Here is a 16915-nt window from a genome sequence, read left to right on the forward strand (position 1 = left end):
ACATAAACTAGAGAGGTAGAAAGAATGGGCTATAGTGAGCTTATTCAAAGATGCTCCATAGACGTTTCAGTTTGGGGATGCTCTGCTCTTTAAGTTGGTAGACATCAATATTGTTCTTGAACCTTTTAAAGATGAATAATAGCCAAATTATATTATCTATATGGAAAGCTACTTAGGAAGGGAGAAATCATATAATATGAAAAAGAAATTAAAAAGTAAATGAGTCAGAGCATATTCTTTGCAAAACTAAGTGTAAACTAGAGGAACAAAGCAGGTTGATCTTTATGAAAAAAAGCTATATTGTTAATCATCAATTTAAGGACTATAGAAAGTATAAGAAAGAAGCAGAGATGCTTCTGAGCACCCATTGTGCTCAAGTAAATAGAATGTTCTAGAGACCACTGTCCCCAAAAGTCAATTTAATACTTATAAATAGGACCATGCCGCACAGAGGTTTTATTGAATTTGATGCCTAGTTGTATTTGTCCCTTTATTTAATCCTCTCTCTCTGTCTCTGTCTCTCTGTCTTTCTCTCTCTCTTTGTCTCTTTCTCTGTCTCTCAAGGGGCTTATGTAGCCCAGGCTAGCCCTAAACTCTCCATGTAACAAAGCCTGCCCTTCAACTCCTAGTTTTTCTGCCTAAGCCTTCTAGGTGCTGGGATTCCAGGAACGCACCACCATATTCAATGATAAACTTTACTTGAATTTAAAATAACTAATGACAGATAGCAGCAAGGAAATCATCTCTAAGATTATAATTACAAAAGTGGTATGAAGATATGTTTACTGCACAAAATTCAAATTCAAGTGTGTATGTGGTGTGCTTGTGCATACATATTCATGAGTTTGTGCATGCATGCGTGGAGGACAAAGGTTGATGCTGGGTGTCTTCCTCTGTCACTCTCCATATAATTACTATTATTATTATCATCATCATCATTATTTATCACCATCATCATTTTACTTATTGGAGATAAGGTCTCTTACTGAATGGTGACTTCCCCAATTTGACAAGGCTAGTTGGTCAGTGGACTCCAGGTTCCTCTAGTCTCTGCCTCCCCAGTGTGATGACCGCTGGTCTATGCCACCATGTCCTTTATATATGGGTGCTGGGGACTGGAACTGAGGCCTCATGCTAGCATGGTGAGTATTTCAGTAACTGGGCCAATTCCCCGGCCATGTTTTAATTGCGCCTCTAGTTTATGAGTTAATGCCTTGATCTCCCCTGCAGCAATACCATTGTGTGCCAGACAAAACTAAGAAACAAAGTATTGCAGGGTCTATCCTTAGGTCCTTAAGGGTGTGTGCACAAAGGGGCTGGCAGCCCCTCCTTTTTTCTTCTTTGCTTCCCAGTCATGAGGTGAGTGGCATTGCTTTAGCGAGTGCTCCTGCCATGACATCATGATGTGCGTGTCACCTCGGGGCCCAGAGCCAGGTGCGAACAGCCAAAGCAAACCTTGCCTTTTATAATTAAATTATTTCAAGTACCTGTCATAGAAGGAAGCTGACTAACCCATGTCTACTCTGATGTCTCAGTGGGTAAACTGAGTCACTGAAGATTACTAACAGATCAAAGACGGAATGAAATCACGCAGTCTATGTTTGCGGCTGAGTATTACAACTTCTAAGACATCAACTGCAACATTTGACTAACTTAGATTACATAGGCCAGTATTGTGTCTCTTCTCATGCCATCACTGTGGCCTCTCTGCCTCTGCTACTCCACATGGCCATGTCACAGGATGGGTAAAGCCATCTCTCTGTATGCATCAGGGATGAACCACACATCTGAACATACCTGGGATGCTACAGTGGTCTCAAGTGGATCCTCAAAGATACCCGGCAATAATGTTAAACTACCCTGATCTGTTCACTGCCCCTTTCATTTCTAGTCCTCCATTTCACACCTTCTCCACCCTCCTAAACCTCAAATATGTCTTCTGTCCTCAGTTCTCACCCCAGATATTCACTGAAGTAAGAAAGTGGAAGACACTGGAGGAGGACAGATGCAAGCTCCCAAACCTGTCATCCACCCATCTCTTTGGGCCCCTGCTTACCACTGGGTCCACTCACATCACAGGTGACTGTGCTATGAGCAGAGCTGGACTTGCCTCCCATTCATCTGGTGATATCCCTGTCCACTTGGTCAGTTTCTGGGCTTCATTCTTGTGTTGCAAAACCATGTGGATCTTCCTTCATGTTAATAAAACCCTCCTGGTCCCCTCATTACTTTCTTTTGCTTAGCAAGATAAGTTCTTGAATGTGCCATGTACCTTCACTGTCCCCCATGGCTCTGCACCTCCGGAAACTACTGTTCTCACGGTCACCATTGACCTGCACATTGCCCAACCCAGAGTCCTTATTCTATTTCCTCTCATAGGACAGGATGTCCGAGTGTTGTCTGAATTCAGACACATATAACTGTGACTGGAAGCACTCACAATGATCAAACTGTTCCAAGGGAACCTTCCTTAGACTGAATAAACCCAGTGGATTTTGTCTACTTGTTTTTGTTTTTCTTTCTTTCTTTCTTTCTTTTTTTTTTTGTAACAAAATTTCATGTAGCCCGGGCTGCCATCATATTTGATATGTAATTAAGTGAGATCTTGAATTCTTGATCCCCTTGCCTGCACCCTCCCAGGTGCTTGGGTTCTCTCTCTCTCTCTCTCTCTCTCTCTCTCTCTCTCTGTGTGTGTGTGTGTGCGCGCGCGCGCGCGAGTGTCCACATCCAGCTAGTGGAGTTTATCCAAACAATGTAAAAACAAGAATGCTCCACAAACCAGGCAGCTAGCAGACACTGGCACCTCCAAGCAACAATGTCATCTGTCAGCATTTATAGGAAAACAGAAGTGAGGTATAGACTTCATTGGCTACAGTTTACTCAGCCAATCAGTCAGTAGATTACAGCTTAATTAGATAATTGGCTCCAGGGCCTCCAGCAACCAACCAAAGCTTAGTCACTGCAGCTAACTTGTGTGTTGGTTTGGGCTGTTTGCCTTGTGTAGGAACCCAGTTCAAGTCAATAGCCTTCTGCAAAACCAAGTCACTCGGCATGGGCTGGGACAAGCTCTGCTGGTAGATTTGAAACAGCTGTTCACTCATGTCTCCTTTTGGACAACAGAGATAAAGCCTTCCTCCTGCTTCCCTGCTTGCTCCTTCTCAGCCTTTCCCCCACTTTTCCTCCTCTGCTGGTCTTGAAAGAGTGAGAAACTCCCCGGGCTTGGCCCTTGCACCTCCCAGATTCCCACAGTGACCTCATCCCAACTCATGGATTTAAATGCCACCTCCACCCTAATGATTGGCAAATGGCCCAGCCCACACCTCTTCCCTGGACTGAAATATCCATGTCCCAACTCCACATGTCTGCAGACATCTCCAGATCTTGTGTTCAGTGCTAAGTTGCTCTCACATCCAGTCTCTTCATAGATACACTGATGACAACTCAGTTCTCCTGGTTGCTGTAGCTAAGCTCAGCGAGTCACCCTGAACTCCTCTCTGTCCTTCAGTTCTCAGCCGGCATCTGCTCATTCAGCAATCCTGATGCCAGTTACATCAAAATGGCTACAGGAGCCAACTGCTTCTCATCGCCTGGTACTGCTTCCACCCTCGCCTAAGTCATATGCATCTCCTGTGGCACAAGAAGGGCAGCTCCCTCACTGATCACCTGACATCTGCCCTAGTGATGCCATTGACAGGGAAGTCAGATCATGTCAGGACTCAGCTGACATTTGAAAGGCATCCCTTCTCAGGGATGGAAGCCAAGTTCACTCTGCAAACTGCCTCGTCCTGTGCCCCTGACCCCTCATACTTGCCGCCCCCATTTCATTCTACTTAGAGCTCTTCACAGTTGCTCTTCCTTGAGCTGAGGGTTCTTCCTCCAAATGCTCTTCTTCCCATCTTTTAGAAGACCAAACCCTCTCATCTTGAATCTGAACCTTTAATACCCTCCTCCCTATTTGCTCTTTGCATTTACCACCAATAAAGTGCTTCTCTCCCTCTGTCATTCCCCCTCCTTCTGTCCCCCCTCTTTCTTTCTTCCAGGGCTGGGTTTGAACACAGGTTCAAACACATGTTCAGCAAGCACTTGATCTCCTGGGCTGAAGTAATGGAGTAGCCAGTAAAGGCTCTTGCTCGGATGAGTCTGACAGCCTGAGTTTGATACCCAGAACCATGGTGGAAGATGAGAATCTACTCCCCCTAACTGTCCTATGACCTCAAAATGCACACTTTGGCTTGTGTACGCCACACACACACACACACACAAAGAGAGAGAGACAGACAGACAGAGAGACAGACAGACAGGCAGATAGACACAGACACACAGAGAGAATAAAAATAAATTTTATATATTTTTGGGTATAAACTCAGTGTTCACCAAACATATTTGAACCAGAACCCATCTCTTAAGGAAGTACCTCCCCTCCAGGTGCTCTTTGGTGAAGCCATAACCTTCTAGAAGAGCACCAGAGACAGCACCACTGACTTCTCATCCTTGGCAGTTAGGCCAGGGCATCCATATTGTTTTCCTGATCCATGAGATTCCAGACCAGCCAAAATGGAGACCCGCCCTGTTAGTCAAACCATTTTCCTGGATTCTGAGTTTGAAATAGTCTTCTGGGACTCAGGCAGCCCAGCCGTTCAAAACTGTCTCCTAAGCACCATGGGAGAACTGTGTCTCTGTGCCTAACCAGGACATTGCAGATCCATGGAGATGCCCATCAGTAATGGCGAGCTGACCAGTGGAAGGTTGCCAGGAACCCAAGTGAGATTGTGTGCTGGCCTTGTGTGCAGGGACTCTGTGGGAGGAGGCCAGGGGAGCATCCATGGAAGCGTCCAGTTGTCAAAGAGCTGAGACATGGTGGACAGAAAGAACCAGCAGCAGCATACGGACTCAGTGAGCTGGGGAGGGGGAGGCAGCCAGGCTGCCGTGGACTTTGCCAGACAACATAGAGACCTCAGTGGTCACAGTCCAACCAACAGGGAAACTTTATAGCCTCCCCTGTGTCCACACCGATCCCACGTGGATTTCAAAAGCTTTCCTCTTCCATTAGAGTCTCAAATCTATTATGTTATAATGTGTTTGTCTGTGCTTATTAACTATTTAGGAGGCTGTGTTTACCAAGAGCTTATGTGAGTAATGAGTAAATATTAAGTCTCTTACACCATTTTAAATGCTGAAAATAGGACTATTTTCCTGCATGATTCCAGGTTGGGAAATTGCTTTGTTCTTTGGAGTTTTGTTTGTTTGTTTGTTTGTTTGTTTGTTGTTTCTGATGATGATGAGAATCTACTCTTTGCTCCTCTCCATAATAATATTTGAGCAATCATAAAAGTTAATTTTTTAGAAAAAGAACATATTTTCTCTCTCTAGAGGCACCCCCAGAATGCTCTGACTAAGTTAGAACAACCGGATGCATTTACTTTCGGTCCCTGCTTAAAAGTAGCATTTTTCAGCCCAATAATAACTCAGGATGCACCTGTTAAAGTCATTCAGGTGGCAGCGTCTCAGTTTCTGAGCTTTTTTGGGGTCTCCCTTTGGTCAGCGTGCTATTTTAGGGTATCTGGCACCATGAGGAGGTGGACCGAAAGCCATAGCTTCTCTTGGTTAGGGGTAATTACTACTGCCGCACTTCTCACGGAATGCCCTGGGGCACAGAGAGTGTTGTAACTAGGTGGCTTCTCCATGCAACCCAAACTGGCACTGGAATGAGCTGCAACCCCATGAAGGCCCATGTAGTGCAGTCATAGGACTGTGGGCCATGATGCCTCTGCTCAGTAATAGCCCCCATGATCATGGCTCGTTTACTTGGGACATCTCCCTGTGATTCTGAGGACCCTCTCAAGGAAGTCAGCTTCTGAGAGGAGACAAATAGGACTTCCCATTTATTCATGTCATAAACATGAGTCCAATACCTGCTGGGCATCAGATATCTTCTCAACCCTGTGGAGCTTACACACCGAGCAAGGGCTGCTGCGGAAAGGAAAGGGTATGGCAGAAACTAGTGCTCCCATTAAAGAGCCTGGACAGGATAACATGTCAGAGAGACACAGTGCAAGAGTTCTCTCCTTCTAGGGTCAGACAAGTTCTTCGTAGTGAAAGGTTTGTGGTGCTGTCTGCGTTGGAAGTGTGTACAGCTATGGGGATGAATGAGGTCTCAGAGAGAGAGAGAGAGACAGAGAGAGAGAGAGAGAGACAGAGAGAGAGAATGAAGGTGAGTTGGAGGCGAAGCTCTGAGCCGTTAACAGAGAAGCCAAAAGGATGGCAGACTCAGGTGGAGTTCCTGTCATTGTATCAATGCTGCAGAGAAACATAGTCAATAGAGTGTTCCTAGTCAGAGTCACGTTGACAGAAACAGTAACGGTACCAGTAACAGAGAGCCACCAGGACAATTGGCCACTGCAGTTAATACCTGAGACACAAAGAAGAAAAGTATTTGACTGTCAGACTTGGAGGTTCTGGGCAGTGTTCATAGCCACCTCAGTGCTTTAGACAGCTCCCCGGCGTGGGAATATATCTCCTCACCTTAGGAGGCAGGGAATGAGTGGTAGGGCTCCCGAGATCTCCTCTGAAGACACACCTTCAATGATCTTAAAACCTCCCACCCTGCATCTAAAAGTTCTATCCCCTTCCACTAGCACCACTCTGGAGATAGGTCTCCAACACATGGACCCACAGAGGGAACATTCAAGACCCAAACCCTAGCACCTTTATCCAGATATTAGAGACAGTAAACATTCTAGATTCCCTTGTATAAAGGGGTTACTGATAGAAATGTCAAAATCACCAAAGTCACCAGGGATGATGACAGGAAAGGGTTGTTGGGAATTCTGTCATCTGGAAGGCACCACAGTCTTCAGTGAAATAGGAGAGTGTCCTGGGAGGATGGCAAAAACTGCAAGGGCAGATGATGGTGCGACACTCAGTAGATCCAATATGTCGGGAGCTGAAGGTCTGTGGATAGAAGGGAACACATTGGTAAAGGGTGGCATGTGCTTTCCGTCTCAACTGCAAGAGACGCAAGAGTGAAACATCAACCAACAGCCAGCGTTTGAGAGGGCTCCAAGAGCTATGGTCTGTGCGAGTGGTTCTCAACCTTCCTAATGCTGTGACGCTCTAAGGCAGGGCCTCATGTTGTGGTGACCCCAACCATAAAACTATTCATTGCTACTTCAAATCTAGGATTTTGCTACTGTTACAAGTCATAATGTTAATAGCTGATATTTGACCCCCCAAAGGGATCTGGAACCACACAGCTTTGGGCAGGTGAAAAAGGAGTTGATATTATAAACATAGTATCTCCTGTTGCAATGTCTTAGCAATGAAGTGAGAGAAGTATTGAGGAGCATAAAGCTTTGACCTTGACAGTACAGATCACATGGCAAGAGTCCTAGGATTTCTGGTCACCAGCAAGCCTCACAGGACACGAGGCATGGTGGAGCACATCACAGGAGGCCTTCAAGGACAGCGTCAGGGATTTCTATTTTAGTCTATATGCCAAGGCTACTGGGCAGAGTTGGTGTGCTAGTTCAAGTTTGAGCAAAAAATTGGCATAGTCAAAATCACGTGGGCAAAGGATGCTCATAGAACTTTCCTGCAATGGGCAAGTTTAGGTCTGTTCAGGTTAGGAAAGCCCAAAGAAGTGTTTGGCTGAACTGTGCTTACTCAGAATGTGAGGGCACAAAGGAAGAGAGGGGGCAGCAAGAGATGCTGCAGTTTGGTGTTTGGGAAACCATGGTTAAACATTTACAGGTGGATGAACCTAACATGAGAATAGTTATAGATGATGTGAGTTTCCCCGCCCCTCCCTTTCCACCCCCCCTCCCGCCCCCAGCCGTTGCTAACCCAGGCTTTTGGTTTAGGGAGGCTGAGGCTAATAAAGATCAGGTGATTTTCAGAAGTGTTGCTCAGAAGTCCGATACAAGACGGCCATATACACTTCTTACTACGCCCGTTTCTTTTTCCCAATAAAAGATCACCATATATACATCTTATGATGCCAGTTTCCTTTTCATCGGTACAGAGCACAGCTCTGGGACCTCTCTCAAGTGTCTAGTGTTTCATTCTCCCTAATTTAGCTCCAGGTTCTCAAGGCAGGGCAGGGAGCTTAGATTGCCACCTGCCTTAAAGTTCGAGCGTTGGTGTGGGTCAACGCGCCTCAGCCCAGGCGTTAGCTCTCACCCAAAACAGCTGTTGCCATTCATTTTCCTATCCAGGGTGAGTTAGGGCACACAGGGCACTAGCCAGGGCCCGAAGGAAGGGCCACTTTGACTGCCTTTCCTTTTCAAAGTGAAGGCAGGGCAGGATAACAGAGGAGGTGCTCTTGTGAAGAGGTTTCATCACACCCCCTGAGGCCAGGCCCTCAAATCACAGTTGAGCTTTGGCTAAGAATCTGACTTGTGCAAGCGCAAACCCCACACACGTTTGTTTGATTTCCTCCTTTCTGCTGACAGCAGCTCAGCTTGGTCCTGAACTCTCGGGTCTCTTGGTGTCTGATTAGATATCAACAGAAGCTGCCACTGTTCCATAGCTTGGCAGCTTGGACTCTTCGTCCCTAGCAGGGAAAGGCTGATGAGGAGCTTGGGAAGGAGAATGAGCTCCGCGGGATGGAAGGGAACCGGACTGAGATATCGCTGGAGGTGCTGCACAAGGACCCCAGGACCTGAGCGACCTCTTCCTGGTGGCTTTCAGCAGAAGACAGCAAGTTGCCTAGGTGAGCCGACGGGACAGGGGGCGTGGCTCTGCGAGCGGGGGCGTGATTGAGGTGTGGCTCTGCGGTCGTGGGAGGAGCCGGGGCGGGAGGCGGCGCCGCGGAGGGGACCCGCGGCCCGAGCGAGAGCTCGCCAGCCCCGCCGCGATGCCCCCGCGCCCAGGACGCCTCCTCCAGCCGCTGGCCGGGCTGCCGGCCCTGGCCACGCTCCTGCTGCTGCTCGGAGCGCGCAAAGGCGCCCGGGCCCAGGAGGTGGAAGCGGACAGCGGGGTCGAGCAGGACCCGCACGCCAAGCACCTGTATACGGCCGACATGTTCACGCACGGGATCCAGAGCGCCGCGCACTTCGTCATGTTCTTCGCGCCCTGGTAACTGCAGCTCCAGCAGGCCGGCGGGGCCCGATCTGGGACCGGGGACCAGGGATCCGGAGCCGGGCCCCGGGGAGAGGGCGCGAGGCCGCGCAGGCTGCGCCGGGGGCGTGGGCCGCGCTCGGGCCTCGCCGCTGACGTGGCGCTAGCCGCCGGCCTGGGAGCTAGGAAGGGCGGGCCCCGAGGGGAGACCCGGAAAAGCCTCTCCGCCTTGCCACACTGCTGGAGTCCAGGCATCCTCCGCTTCTGTCCCCTGCCCAGCTCCCCAAACTTCCTGTGCTGGCCGGACGCGGCGGGAGCCCGGCGTCCACGTGCCCTATCCTGAAGGGTTCTTCCTGCTGGCCCATCAATATTGGGTTAGATTGAAAATCTAAGGCCCCCTCAAGATGTGATTGCCCACTCTGTGTGTCGAGGGTAGGAAAAGATAGCTAGGTCGGGAACTGAGACTTCCCCGGCCCCCGGAGTCCAGCGTAGTGCCAGTTTTGGAGTCTCCGCTGCACGCTGGAGTGGATGTGAGCTGTATTCTCAAGGTCTTTAACTCTTTCACCTCCTGTTCTCATTTGGGGCCCGGTCATTTGGAAAGTGTGAGGTCGAACTGTTCTTCCTAAAAGTCATACCTTCAGGCTTCCATTCTTCGGTTGGGGCTTCCTGGTGCACCCCACTACTTTCTCAGAAGAACTGTACCCCAAGAATTAGTCTAGACATAGCAGTGCTTTGCTACTGGGGCCTAGATGCTCAGAGAAAGAAGTTCTCCGGTCCACAGCAGAAAGCGGTATTTAGAGCACAGGCTCTTGAGATGTGGGATGTGCTGGCTGTGTTTATTGCTGAGCAAAGTACTCTTCCTCTAGCTCAGTAGGGACTCATTAAGGACAGGGGGTTAAGCAGTTAAGAAAAATGTGCCTGTGGAATCCAATGTAGTCATTGATTGTATTTTTCTAAAGTGGGAGAAACTTTGCCCATAACCCTAGAGCGGGCTATTACTGCATTTCAATTCCTGTAGTGTTAAATTAACTTTGTGGGGGAGGGGATCGTTTTGGCTCACAGCCATTATCAGTTAAGAATGCAGGAATGGGATACACTGTTTTACATTCCCAAGAACAGCCCCTTGAGTCTGTAGACCTACCATTGAAAGAAAAAAAAAAGACTGGGAGTCTGCCTGCCACAGTCAGTCGGCATTAATAGTTACTCTGTGCACAAGTCGTCCCAAAGTAGTGATTCCACTTAAGTACACCACAGGACTTAATTGGAGTTGATTTCGGTGGAATAAATCTAAGGGTTTTTAGTTTTATGAGAAAAGTTGACATGCAGGCAGGGTTAGGTTCTCTGCAGTGCTGATGGAGTTTTAAGTTTAGAATATATCCAATGAATAACCAGCTAGTCTTGTCCAGTTGGGGTATACACCACAGATTCTTTTTTTTTTTTTTTTTTTTTACTCTATGGATTACAGACGTTTAGGTCGAGGCTGCTCTCCAGGATAAGCCTTCAATTGTTTGCTTCTTGCTACTCTGCTAAAAATATTAGAGAGATGTAGGAGCCCACCATGGCCTTTGAAGGCTGGGTTTTTGATGTTTTATAAGGGGAAGTTGAGGCAGGATCTCCCTGTGTAGCCAAGCTGACCTTGAACTCATGACTTTGTTGGTCTCAGCCTACAGAGTGCTAAGATTTCAAAATTTTAAGAACAACATGGTACTCAAGGTAGACTATGCTGGGTCCCCTCCCCACTTCTTTCTCACTGTGAGTGCCTGGGATGTTAGCTGTCCATGTGTGATGCTGGGGCAAGGACACTGTGTAGTGACAACATTGACCTGTCTGTGTATTCCTTCTAAGCTTTGTGGCTGCAGGATTATCCTGCTGTTGATCTGGTGCCAGCATCTGGTCACACTGAACCTAGGGACAGTGAGGTCAAGGGTAAGGTTAGGTGCCTTTGTTCTGTCACTTGGCTCCAGGCCACATCTGAATACAGCCGGTTGTCTCTGTGGCGCTGTATCCACAAGGGCTCCAAACCAGAAATGCCAGTTAGAGAGAAGCAGTGGACTCTTTAGTCCTCCTGGGTGGGGAGAGGCGTGCCTGTGTGGTGATGACCCCAAGTAGTCAGATTAACTCCGGTTAGAGGGAACTAAACCTTTATCTTCTTTTTAAATCTTGTATTGTTTTCATAAGAACCCTTTCAAGAGTATAGAGGATGTCTACAACTCTAAACTGAGCATATCTGATCAAATTCCGCTAACATCAGAACAACCCTTAGGAGCTGAAGGGGTTTGCAACCCCATAGGAAGAACAATATCAACCAACCAGAGCTCCCAAGGTCTAAACCACCAACCAAGGAGTACACATGGAGGGACCCATGGCTCCAGCCGTATATGTAGCAGAGGATGGCCTTGTCGGGCATCAGTGGGAGAAGAGGTCCTTGGTCCTGGAAAGGCTCAATGCCCCTGTGTAGGGGAATGCGTGGGTGGGTGGGAGTGCACCCTCATAGAAGCAAGAGGAGGAGGGATGGGATGGGGGCTTCTGGGGCGGGGGGAATCAAGAAAGGGGATAACATTTGAAATATAAATAAATAAAATATCCAGTTTTTTAAAAAAGGAAAAGAAAGAAGAAAGAAAGAAAGGAAGAAAGAAAGAAAATAAATCCATTAGGGTAGCCACTCATCTGTCTTCCAGCAACATCTCATAGCTGGGTTCCATACCAGCATTAGAACCAATCTGCTTTCTTTGATTAGGCACCAGATGTCACGAGGAGCAAACAGGAACATGGGCCAACTGGGGAGCATAAAGTCCACAGGCCCCATTGTGTACACACTTACAGAGCCGTTGGGCCTCCATTCTTCCTTGCTATCTGCTCTTTCCCCACCCACGACCTTGCTGAACTCATTTTGCTGAGTTCACAGAAGTTAAATCCTCAAATACAGTTTCCCTGTGTGGTACCCCATTCCTCTGCTTCAAGTGCCAAAGTGCTTAGTGTGCGCAAGTGTTTGGACCGGACAGTGCTTCCTTTCTTGGCACTTGCATGGAATGTATAACTGACAAGCCTTCAGAAAAGGGGGTGATGCTATATTTGGGCTTTTATGTGTTTATATAGTTTATTTTTATGTATGCACATGTGTACATCTGTGTGGGTTTGGGTGCCACGTGTGTTGAGGAGGTCAGAAGATGGTGTCATATTCCATAGAACCAGAGCTACAGGCATGGGGACCTGCCTGATGTGGGTGCTGGGTTCTCTGAAAGAGTAACACATGTCCTTAATTACTGGCCGTCTTTAGTCCTATTTTATTTAGGCCTTTATAAAGCAGGGACTTGTCTTAGTTGCCCAGGGAAGCCCCGCCAGGAAGAGACATTAGCTTTATGCTGACTTTCCAATGCCACCTTCAGATGCCTGCTTTGGAAGTCAGGTAAAAAAAAAAAAAAGAAGCTTAAAGATTTTGTTGAGAATGTATTTGAGAGGGAGCTCACAATTGCCAGTGCCTTTCACTCTTGTGAGTGAGTTTTGTTTTGTTCTGTTTTGTTTTCGAAAAAGGATTCTTTTAAAAGCCATTGGAGCAATTAGTTATAACACAAACACTTTGTTTGTTAGATAAAGAAAGAAAGAAAAAACAGCTCTGTGCCATAATGCTGTGTGGTTTGCACTCATTTAGAACTCCAATGTGCTACAGCATACATGTGATATACATGCAAGATGGTGGCCAGCCCTGTCCTTTAGATCCCGTGACAAGAGAGATGCTATAGTGTAGTGTGAAGAGAGGCAAGAAGCCACAGTCTTGCTAGTATTGTTTTAAATGATAAATTATATACAAATGATAGTCATAGACAAACACTTTAAAGTGTTTGTATTTAAACTCACATAGTCAACACGAGACGTTTGACCCTACCAACTGCAGATGTTCAGGTTACCACCAACTCTTCTGTAATGATAGATAGTTTGGAGCACTGGGGGTGTAGCTCCCATGGTACAGTGTTTGCCGAGCATGCATAAAGCCCTGGTTTGATCTCCAGCATTCTGCATTCTTAAAATCCCAGCACTTAGAAGGTGAAGGTAAGAAAGTCAGAAGTCCAAGGTTATCCTCAGCTACATAGATAGCTCAAAGCCAGCCTTGGATAACCAAGACCTGTCTAAATAAATACAAAATTTAAATGTACATATTTTAAGGCTTTTGATGAGACAAGGTGCAGAGCTGATAATTCTTGAAATTGCTTTGTATTTGCACATGTTTGGTTATATAGTGGAGGAGGCCTTTCCTTATAAATAAACAGTTACAACAGAGCATAAAGCTGGTTGGGCGAGCAGGGGAGATGACCAGAAAAGGAGGAGGAAACGAGAATGGATTCCAAGTCTCCTGAGAGCCAAGGAAGTTGTCTTGGAGGAAGTGATGCCAAACTAGATCTGAAGGAAACTTAGAAATCAGCCTGATAGAATTTAGGGCAGGTTTCAGTAGGATGACTGCATACCTTGAGCTCCAGGGGCACAACAAGCTATACGTTCCAGGAAACAGAAATACCACACGTTTACTCAGAGGTAAACTAAAAGTCTAGGAGGCAGGGTCTGGCGTAGAGGTCAAAAAAGAATACTAGGGCCAGTAGCCTCCTGATTTAGATTAATGTAGAGAACAGTGTCGTTGTGAGGTATCTGTCTGCTGCAGAGAGAAGAAAGGGTGGGGATTTGCTTGCTCAGTGGGGAAGACTGAAGTAGTACATTTGGACACCCTGGGAACGGAGGCTCAGTGTGCCCTTCTCCTGGCTTCCTTGTAGGTGTGGACACTGCCAGCGGCTGCAGCCAACTTGGAATGACCTGGGAGACAAGTACAACAGCATGGAGGATGCCAAGGTCTACGTGGCCAAAGTGGACTGCACGGCCGATTCCGACGTGTGCTCTGCCCAGGGAGTTCGAGGATACCCCACGTGAGTAAGGAAGGGCTGGGCTTTCTCCGTGTGTGGGTCTATGGCCAAGGCATGTCCAAGCTCCGCTTCTGGTAACTTCCTTCTTAGATTCCAGGTGCTGAATGTAAGCAGGTGGGCCCTGCTATTAAAACAAGACTGTATTGAACACTGTTGGTTGTAGACATCTTTTGAACTTTGCATGGGGAAAGCCTTAACTAATTCTTGTTGGCTTTTCCTGTTGCTGAGAAAGTGAGCATTTGCAAGGCAGTAGTGGGGTCTGGCTGCCTGAGGTCCAGCCACAGGTGACGCGCCACACAGCTGGCTCAGACTTTGTTAGCACTTTTGGTTTGACTTTCTGCTTTGAATGCTTATCACTGCTGAAGTTTTTCTTTTGTTCAATTAACATAAAGTCTGTTGGGAAGGAGCGTGACAAACTAGAGTGCAGCAGGCATGTACATGGCTTTATGACACAAATTATGACTGTCTGCTTCAGTCTGGATGAGTCCCCCCCAAAACCCAGCGGTGCTGTGATCTTCTTTAAGCGGAGCTTATAAAACCTTTAGGAGGTGGGACCAAGTGGGTGGCAGTTCACTGAAACTGTGTCCTTGAAGGAGATATTGTGATCTTGACCCTGGTTGGTTGGTTTGTGTCAGGTCTACTGTGAGGAGAGGGGTCTGTTAGGTTCTACCTTGCTGTGTAGACCAAAGGCAACAAATTCAAGTATCTCATGGTCCCATTTGTCCAAAACAGGGAGTCAAAATACACTGTTTCTTTTTCTAAGCTGATGATCTCAGAAAGCTGACAAACTGGCTTCCTAAGAGGATATCTCAGTCCTGTTCTGTTGCTGTATTTGCATTGCAGACTGGATAATTTACACAGGGCTAAAGTTGAAAACCACAGAAAGTGATTTCCCTACAGTTCTGGACGGTGAAGGTGCTGTGAAGGCCAAGTTCCTTCCGAAACTGGTTTTGGAAATCTTTTTGTGCTTCGTTCTGGCTTCTCCTGGTTTGCTGGTGTCTCGATTTTCTGTTACTGTTGCAAAATACTCAAGATACTTAGAGGAAAGTTACATAGTAAGTTCCTGGCCAACCTGAACCAGAGTGAAACTTTGTGTCAATCTCCTCCCTCTCAAAAGAGGAAAGGCTTACTTGATTGACAGTTTGAAGGGTTCAGGCCATGGTCAGTTGTCCCAGTTGCTGTTGGGCTTGCAGAAGGGTGGCTTTGGCCATGGTGTGATAGAGCACTTATTGTTAGTTGAGCAGCAGAGAGAGAAGGGAGGGGAGGGGAGCCCGGGTCTCAGTATCGTCTTTAAGAGTACACCCCCACCGTGACTTGAGATCTCTTAGGCCCACTTCTTAAAAGTTCCATCACCTTCCAGGGGCCCTGCACTAGTGAATAAGCCTTGGCCGAGTGGGCCCTGAGAGACTTCAGATCCAAACTGTATTAGCCACATTACCTCATTACATCCTTAGACCATGTGTATGTTTATGTGTGTTCAAATGTCCCTTTCTTGTGACGACATGAGTCACATTGACCTCTGTGAAGGCCTGGTTCTGAGCGAGGCCTCATCTGCAGCTTGGGTTAGGCTTTTAATTGCTTTGTTTTTGGAGGTCACAATCAAACCTCTAACACATCAGTTATGGTACACTTTGTCACAGGCTTTGCAGAGTATCACCCAAGTGGGGATTTTTTTTCCTCTCTCTGTAGCTTTCCCAGGAAGAGACACATGTGTCTGTGAAAAGTTTGTAATAGAGAAATTGGGGGCTGAACTTGAGGCCAGTAGCCTTCACTCTGCCTGTTAACTCCTTTACCTCTGTCAATTGAGAAAGAAAGTGGAGGCTGCAGGCTAATGGGAGGGTCGTTACTGCTCGCCAGCTCTCCCTGGGCCCTCTCAGCTTACTTAGGAAGAATCTCACACTTAAGCAGGTTGGAAAGACTTGTTATCCAACAAGAGATTTGTGTACTAAATTGGGGTGAGGGGAGTGGGAAAGACAACCCCTACAACAAACAAACAGACAAACTGGCAAGATCTTATATTTTAACTTTAGCAAAGAACACAACAACCAAAGCACTGGTTCTTTCTGGTATTTTGAGACTCCATCTGTTTCCTGCACTTTGGTGTGGGGAGGCACTTAGAAGGAGAGGAAGGTAGAGAAATATAATACGCTGCTTCTATGTCACCATGACCCCAACTTTCCTTGTCAGAGCTGCCAGAGGGAGGGAGGCCCAATGCTCTGTGTGTGTGTGTGTGTGTATGTGCAAAACCTTTTAATTATGCAGCATACTTTAGCTTGCTTAGACTTTGTTAGTGGTATTTTTTTTTTCAAACAGGTTCTCACTATGTTGCCAAGATTCCCAGGAACTTCTAATTTTAAACTTTCTGTTTAAGGTTCACCTGCCTCAGCCCCCAAAGGGCTGGGATTATGAGTGTGTGCCTCCATGCCTAGCTTTTCTATGTTCTTCATTGGAGCGCAGTGTAGTGCCTAATTCTAAAGCTGTTAACCCTGCCTTGTCTAGATGGTCCCAGACTTAATGATAGATTGGCTTGAGATCCTTCACCTTCCTGATAGGGCGGAAGCAGCCCTATACAGCCATTCTGCTCGCTGTGCAGTAAGGTACAGGAGGCATTGGACACTGTTGTAGTGTCAGGTAGTTTTACACGCCCAAGGCCGACTATGTGTCCTGAGCAAGGTTTAGGCTGGGTAGGATGTTTGGTAAGTGATTGCTTTCTCCTCACAGTGGTTGTAACTTAGGGTGGTTTGTGAGGATATAACCCTGCTGCCAGTTGAGGGTCATTGAGCTCCCGAGGAAGCTGGGCATGCTCACATGTTCTCCAGAAGGCCACTCTGCCCTTGTAACTGCCGACTCTAGCCAGTGCGCTGTTAATTTCCTTTCTTTTCTGATTTTGGAGATGGAGCCTAGTGTCTTGTGTGTGCTAAGCAAGCAGTCTAGTACTGAGCAGCGTTCAC

At 47.1% G+C, this 16915-nt stretch overlaps 1 protein-coding gene across 1 annotated transcript in view; it reads left to right on the top strand.

Moving 5' to 3' along the window:
* The first annotated feature begins 8774 nt into the window (after positions 1–8774).
* Positions 8775–16915, top strand: part of Txndc5 (thioredoxin domain containing 5) — a 28452-nt gene continuing 20311 nt past the window's right edge. Inside the window, exons 1-2 of the mRNA XM_021180023.3 lie at positions 8775–9075; positions 13818–13967. Coding sequence (XP_021035682.1) covers positions 8855–9075; positions 13818–13967 — 371 coding nt within the window. The 5' untranslated portion in view covers positions 8775–8854. The remainder of the gene's footprint in view (positions 9076–13817; positions 13968–16915) is intronic.

Source organism: Mus caroli, unplaced genomic scaffold, assembly GCF_978045245.1.
Source record: "Mus caroli unplaced genomic scaffold, Mus_caroli_1 scaffold_15, whole genome shotgun sequence".
Classification (NCBI taxonomy): domain Eukaryota; kingdom Metazoa; phylum Chordata; class Mammalia; order Rodentia; family Muridae; genus Mus; species Mus caroli.